At 63.5% G+C, this 7,059-nt stretch overlaps 1 protein-coding gene across 1 annotated transcript in view; it reads left to right on the forward strand.

Moving 5' to 3' along the window:
• RNF25 (ring finger protein 25) overlaps positions 1–4,589 on the forward strand; it is a 5,990-nt gene extending 1,401 nt beyond the window's left edge. Inside the window, exons 2-9 of the mRNA XM_006038798.3 lie at positions 4–42; positions 120–187; positions 437–506; positions 661–732; positions 1,215–1,346; positions 1,973–2,062; positions 2,469–2,603; positions 2,903–4,589. Of these exons, the coding sequence (XP_006038860.2) occupies positions 4–42; positions 120–187; positions 437–506; positions 661–732; positions 1,215–1,346; positions 1,973–2,062; positions 2,469–2,603; positions 2,903–3,586 (1,290 nt within the window). The 3' untranslated portion in view covers positions 3,587–4,589. The remainder of the gene's footprint in view (positions 1–3; positions 43–119; positions 188–436; positions 507–660; positions 733–1,214; positions 1,347–1,972; positions 2,063–2,468; positions 2,604–2,902) is intronic.
• Positions 4,590–7,059: the final 2,470 nt, after the last annotated feature.

The raw sequence follows: 7,059 nt of genomic DNA on the forward strand, positions 1-7,059 counted from the left end.
CAGTACGTGCGCTTCACCCGGGGGCTCGCCGTGCCCCCGCAGGTAGGGACGGGGACAGGGACGGGGTGGGGGCCGTGCCGCGGGCCCTGCTCACCCACCCTCGCTCGCTCGCTCCGCAGTACCCCGACGAGGCGCCGAAGATCTCCATCCGGAACCCGCGGGGGCTGTCGGACGAGCAGATCCACAAGTGAGTGCGGGGGAGGGCGGCGCAGCGCGGGACCCATCCGCTCCGGCGCCGGCTCCCGGGGACGTGTATTGCCCAGTCGCGTAGGATTGCTCCTCCCGCTCTGCTCGCCGGGGCGTGCGGGCACCGGGGAGCTCCAGAGTCGAGCCTCAGCGGAGCCGTTCCCGCGTCCGGCTGTTCCCGTAGCCGTCTGCCCGCGGCGAGGCTGGCGCGTCTGTCCCCTCAGCGACTGTTTCTGCCTCTTCGTTCCAGGATCTCCCAGACGCTGGGGCAGGTGGCGGAGGCCGGGTTGGGGACGGCGGTGCTGTACGAGCTGATCGAGGTAAGAGGGGGAGCCGGGGCCTGGCGTGAGGCGCTAGGGTAAGGCAGAGGCTGCCACGTGCTCGCGTGAGCCCTTCCCGTGGGCAGGGGAGGCCCGAGCTGTGGCTGGGGTGGGGGCTGCGCGGTGAAGTGCTCGCTCTTCTCTCCCTCTACAGAAAGGGAAGGAGATTCTCACCGACAACAACATCCCTCACGGCCAGTGCGTGATCTGCCTCTACGGCTTCCAGGTAGCACCCCCGCGCACAACGACGAGGCTCGTTGCCCTGGGCTCCGACATCCCCCAGCCCTGCCCCGGGGGACGAAGGCTGGCAGTGCCTTGCTGCTGTCAGGGGGTTCAGTGCCCTGACCTGATGCAGCCCAGGCTGAGGCCACGACCTCACTGCAGGGGGAGGCGAACCCCACCCCCGGGGGGGAAATTCCTTCCTGTTCCCAATGCAGTGTGGAGCTGAGCCTGAGCACGGGGGCAAGAGCCTTTCCCTAAGACCCTGTGGGGCTGAGTCCCAGCAGAAGCATTGGCACAGTCTTGTCACAGCCCCCAACCTGGCATCAGACCACAGAGTGGGAGCTATAGGGGTCTGGGGCAAGCTGGGGGCAGGGAAGGCCGAGCGGGGTTTGAGGGGCTGGGAAGGGGCCCGTCTGGCTCCAGCTGGCTGAGGGGGGGGCTCTGGGGGTCACTGGAGTCCTGCCCAATGCCTTGTCTGCCTGGCAGGAGCGAGAAGCATTCACAAAGACCCATTGCTACCACTACTTCCACTCGCACTGCCTCGCCCGCTATGCCCAGCACATGGAGCAGGAGCTCCGCGCCCAGCAGGAACCGCACCTGGCACCGCTGCCCGAGCAGGTAACCGGCCCTGGCCCTCCCCATGACGCCAACAGCAGGCTTTGGCCTCGCCCAGCAGCTCCATGCCAGAACCATGGGCTGGGTGATAGGCTCCATGCCAGCTCCAAGCATTAGAGATCACGGGAGTGGCTCGCTGTGTTTTCCCTTGGTTTTTGGAGCCGCTGCGAGGCTGGTGCTCACGGCTATAACCTTTCCCTGGAATGCGTTGTTTTCCGCAAGCAGAGCTCCTCCTTAGCCATGTGACCCAGGGCCTGGACTTGATGCCCAGGCTATTCTAGGTTTCTTACGTAACTGCCAGAATTAGCAGTACTAAGTTGTCTCAAACCCTTCTCAACCTCTTCAGCCCTCGAGCCAGGCTCCAGACACTCGGGCAGAGGTGAAAAACCACACGGCTGATTGCTCAGCTGCCCAGAAGACAAACTGGAGCCCCTTCCCTCCACACACCTGCCCGCAGCCCCTCCCCACCTCTGCAGTGCCTCAGACACTACAAACCTCCCAGCAGTGGGGGCTCTCTGGGCACGAGGAAGCAGAGTGGGGATTCCCTGACTCCTGGGGGCAGCCACGTGGAGATGGGCACTGCGGGGGCTGCCCTGTGACTGGGCACCATGTCCCTTTTGCCCCTGCAGGGACCCAGAGTGCAGTGTCCTGTGTGCCGGGAGACGCTAATCTATGACCTCTCAGCGCTGCAGGCTGCACCGCCCCCACAGCACCCCTTGGTAAGTGGCACCTACCTGGGACTCTCCTCTCTGGCAGTCCAGCCCAGCTGCTCTGAGGACAGTGTGAGGCATGGCCCTGCCCCTGCTGCCCAATCCAGGATGCTTTACGGGCCCCTCGTGTACATTTTAATAGTCCTTGCCTTGCTTGGGGTCTGCACAGGGTTTGCCTGATCCATCCCCTGTACCTGGCCTTAAAGCTGCCAGGCACCGGGGGCAGCAGTTACAGGGAACACATTGGTCACTAGGCCACTGATACAGGAACACAAAGCAGCCTTGGCTCTGCCTGCATGTCTCTGGGTTGCCCCAGCCCATTAGCTGACATATGGGAAACATGGGCTGGTTGCACCAGTGCCCAGATGCCCTGGGGGCATGGGCAGGGGCTGATGCACCTGCTCTCTGCCCCCAGGAGCAATACAGGCCCAATGCAGAGGCACTGCGGCAGCAGGCGGAGCTGCGCCTCATCTACAAGCGGCAGCAGAGGAAGGGGGGCATCATCGACCCAGAGGCTGAGAGGAACCGCTACTTCATCAGCCTGCAGGCAGTAGGTGGCGGGGACAGGCATGCGGGTGGCTACAGGCCCTGGCCGTGGTGGTGGTGGTGGTGGGAGGATGGGTTGGCACAGTCCTGTCTGACTCTCGCTGGGGCTTTTGGCTGCCCCAGGCCAAGGAGGCTTTTCACCGCAACCCGAGGTCTCCAGGCAGCCTTGGAGGCCCTGGCTGTGAGACTGGAGCAGCCAGCAGAGCCTGAAGAGCAGTTGCTAGTCACGGGCTGCTCTCCCCAGGAGCCTGGGGTCAGCCTGGCAGCCATACCCCCTCTTCATTGCCAGCTTCCCTTTTTCAGCCTCCAGCTGCCTCTGAACCAGGCCCTGTCCCCCCACTCGAGCTGCCAACCCCAGGGGCTCCTGAGCTGCCCTGCCACCCCACAGGTGGTGCCCCGAACCCACCTGATCCCTCTGGAGCCCCTGTGCTGAAGGGAGAAGCCAGGCCCCTAGACAACACGTCCGTGCCTATGGAGCAGCAGAACAGGAGAGAGCGGCGACCGGGGCCCACGGGCCAGCCCAGGCCTGCAGGCAGTGACTCAGCTACTTACTACCGAGCCCGAGGGTTTGGCCGGAGACCGGAGCGGTGGGAGGACAGGAGCCAGAGGGCCACCGGGCGCTGCAGCCAGGAGCAGCCCCGGCTGCATGCTAGAGCCCAGGCATCTGTCTGTGCCAACAAGGAAGAGCCATGCCAGGACAGCGCCCCAGGGGCGACAGTCGTGAAGGAGGAGAGCAGTAGTGAAGGGGCCTGGATGCCAGAGCAGGCAGCCAGCACCCGAAGCCAAGAGAAGGAGAATCTGATGCTGAACCACTCCAAGCCCCGGCCCTCCCCCAGCTGGCAGGGCCCCTCCCCGGCATGGGACTGCGGGAGGTGGGGGAAGGCACGGGAGCGCGGCGCCCACCCCCGTGGGCCTCGAGGGAGGGGGGCCTTCCGGCCCGGCAGCAGGCGGGAGCCCCGGGTCCTGGAGACCGAGAGCGGCTCCTAGCAGGAGTGGCCAGGGGCTGGGGCGAGGGTGGGGGAGACTAATAAAGGTTCTGTTGGCCTAGCAGCACCCAGCTTTGCCCCCGTAGAGAAGTGGGGGCAGCCCGGAGCTCTCTGGGGGGCAGTACCAATGCCTGGCAGGGTCTGGGGCTGATCGTGGCACCGTCTTTGTCTCAAGGAGCTGGGGGCTGCTGGATCACTGATGTCAGTGGGGGGCTGGTGCTGATGCAGCACCCTGGTCCGACCTGCAGCCCTTTGCCAGGCTAATTCCAGCGGGTGCCAGCTGGCGTGCTGGCCTTCCTGCCCAGCCCTGCTGAGCTGCAGCAGCCATGCCCACAGGCCCCCTGGATGAGAGCACTGAAGCAGGGCTGGGGCCTTCCCCAGGGTCCTGGCCGACTTTGCTGGTGCGCTAGTTGCATGGAGCCAGGAGCATCCCTTCAGCCGTGAGCTCGTGGCCAGCCTGGAGCCGGGGCAGAGACTCCGATGCTGCCGCGTTCCTGCTGGAGCCTCTGCTGTCTCGGGCTCTCTGGAGAGCACGGCATTGTTTTCCTGGCGCAGCAATAGCTCCACGCTGCACAAGGCTAATCACCATTAGCCTCGCCTTCCCTGTTCGCACCTCTTCTCGCCACCTTTGACCCCCAGCCTAGCCCCCTGTCTCGGCTTCTAGGCAACGCATGGGCCCATCTTAGCCTAGCGCCAGCGTGGCAGTGCTCTTCTTCAGCACAGTCCTCCATCGCCCCCGTGTCAGCGCACGCTTGGCTTTTAGCCCCAGGGGCAGTGGGCAAACCTGGGCACCTGCCTGGCCCTTCACTTCTCACCCTGATTTGCTGCTGCCTGAGCTGGGAAGGAGATTCCTACAGGATCTCTGCTGCCCTGGCACCGGCTGAGCTTTCCTTCCTGCACCTGGATGTCCGTGATCCGCCACTGGGCATTGGATCTTGTGCTCTGCCACAGCTCTTTTGTGGCCTGGGGACGAGGCTGGAGCCATCACAGCCCGCTCCGGGGGGCTGGGCTCCCCCCTTGGGTGCTCGAAGGCAGCAGCCGGCAGGACCTGGGACACAGCAGCTGAAGGATGAAGCCTTCCCACAGTGGCTGGGACCCCCATCAACTCCGTTTCAACCTCCTCCTGCGCCCTGAGATCAGGCTTTTGGTCTTTGCCTTGATTTTCCCAGTTGCCAAATAGGCCTAACTGTACTGACCTACCTCACAGGGCTGGGGGAGGCCGAGTGCACCGGCGCTGCGCCGACAATTAATAGTATTAAAAGTGAGTGGAGTGACCGGCAGCCTCATGTCCTCTGTGCGTAGGTGGCTGGGCCAGGACACGGCAGCAGGAGTGGGGTCGTGGGGTCCTAGGCCTGCCATCAGCTTCGTGGCTGGGGCAGCACCAAAGCCATCTGTGGCAGCCCTGATACCCAACCTCCAGCTGCATAGCACACCTGTTGTCCCCAAAGGACAGTGAGTTCGTGCCCGGTGCGCTTGTGCCAATAAACACACAGGGGTGAAGGATCCAACTTAATCTTTATTTCTGCGCAGAAAGTGGCGCTTGGCAATCATTCGCAAAGCAAGCACCCACACCCCAGTGGCTGTCTGCCTTATATAGCTACGTAACAGGTTAAACTTGCTGATGTGATGAAATGTGTAGCAAGCCCAGCAAGTAACCCCCCTTCCAGCTCCGGAACTTTGTTGATACAGCTTTTCCTCTAGCGAGGCCAGCAATTAAACAACTAAGCAACAAGCGATCTCCCCCAGCCTAAACAACCTACTCTGTGCTCTTGGTTAGATAAAATATTTTTTTCAAAACATACAAAGCTGTTCCTGAAGTAGAAAATGCATAATAAAAGTTCAGGGGATCTCTGCTGGACATGGCTTCCAGCCTTACCTCTGTCCCTAGGGGTTTAGCCAGGTGCCCCTGAAACAAGGGGTGCTTATCACACCCGTGGTCCCCCCGCCCGCAGCTTCCGGCCTCAGCCTACGGGGCCATGGGCTGCAAGGCAGGTTGCCCTCATACGTATAGGGTTTGCAGCTATCGGGGTTGTAGCCAAGGCTCCACGGCGCCCCGTCGCCTCGTCCAGCCCACGCATGTGTCTGAGGGATAAAAGTCGTCCTCAGTTCGGACACTGCTGGGCCAGTTGGCGTGTGGCAGCCCAGTTGAAGCTGACTCAGTTTCCCTGCTGTTAGTACCTGGGCCCTCTGTTCCCCAGTGCCATGCCCCTCTCCACGTGTCCTGTACCCATTGGTGACAGCGAGTCTCTCTGGCAAGGCAGACTCTGGCATCACTTGCTGGGAGGGGATTGCTGACCCCAGTAGACCTACATTCACCTGGCCACAGACTCCATCGCGTGTGCCTGGCCAGCCGGTGACCACATCTGTGGCTCTAAGGCTCCGGGCTGTAGTGGTTAGATCAGCATGGAAGGGCAGGCCCCATCTACTCAGGGACCCTGGGCCCGGAGCCACCAGGGAATCCAGAAGCGGTCCAAACAGAGTGCGGGAGGCTGCGACCCGGGTCCCGGAGCAGAGCGGGAAACACGCTAGGAACAGAATGAGACCAGAGAGCCCGGGCCACGAGCCGGCCACAGCTGTGCCGTGCCAGAGCTGTTGTTTGACCCGGTGATGGGGGGTTGTGGGGGTCGATCAGAGCCTGCAGGTCCCTGGTGTGGGTTCAAAGGGGGACAGGGGCTGGAAGTGCCACAGGGGAAACTGAGGCAGGCGTGGAGGATTGACTTCCTCCCCGAGGAGAGGGATCAGGGCTAGGACGAGGAATCTCCAGGCCTAGGGCAGATGGACGAGCAGGCTGGACTCACTCAGGGCTGGGACCAAGCTCTGCTCATCAACTCCCCTCCATTGCTCGCAGCCTCCCTGAGCATGGGCTCAGCCCAGGCTGCAGGTCCCTGGAGGGCGGGCACCCCCTGGCCCCTGGGCTGCAAGCCAGCGTGGGGAGCCGCAGCGGGCAGCCGCCTCCCCTGGGCATGGTGCCATCACCACTGCTTTATAGCCAGGACTGTGGCAGGGAGGATGGGGGATCCCCTTCTGTGACCCCCCAGCCACACGGTGCCCACGGGATGCTCTCAAGGGTGGCAGAGAAGGATTTTATTGTGCGTGGTGCCCGGGGAGATGCTAGAGAAAAGGGTGGGGGGAGCAGGCAGCCACGGCCCAAACCTGCACGAAGCAGCCAGCTCAGAGCCCCGGAAGCAGGCCTGGATCCCGGCACCCAAGCTAGGCACCCCCGGAGCACCCAGCCTGAGGGGCAGCAGGAGGCAGCAGGTTCAGGTGCTCACGGCGCCCGGGCCACAAGCTCCAAGTCAATGGACTTGCCGGGCACCAGCACAATGCGGGACAGGGGCTGCACCTCCCTGCCGCGGGGGTCCGGGTGCACCTCGTAGCTCTGGATGATCTGGGGGTGAAGGGTTAAGAGCCCAGGTCACTGGGAAGGCTGGAGGATGGGGGGGGGGGGGGGGGTGCGGGGCCCCCCCCCCCCCC

The sequence above is a fragment of the Alligator sinensis genome, unplaced genomic scaffold, assembly GCF_000455745.1.
Source record: "Alligator sinensis unplaced genomic scaffold, ASM45574v1 scaffold1765_1, whole genome shotgun sequence".
Taxonomy (NCBI): Eukaryota; Metazoa; Chordata; order Crocodylia; family Alligatoridae; genus Alligator; species Alligator sinensis.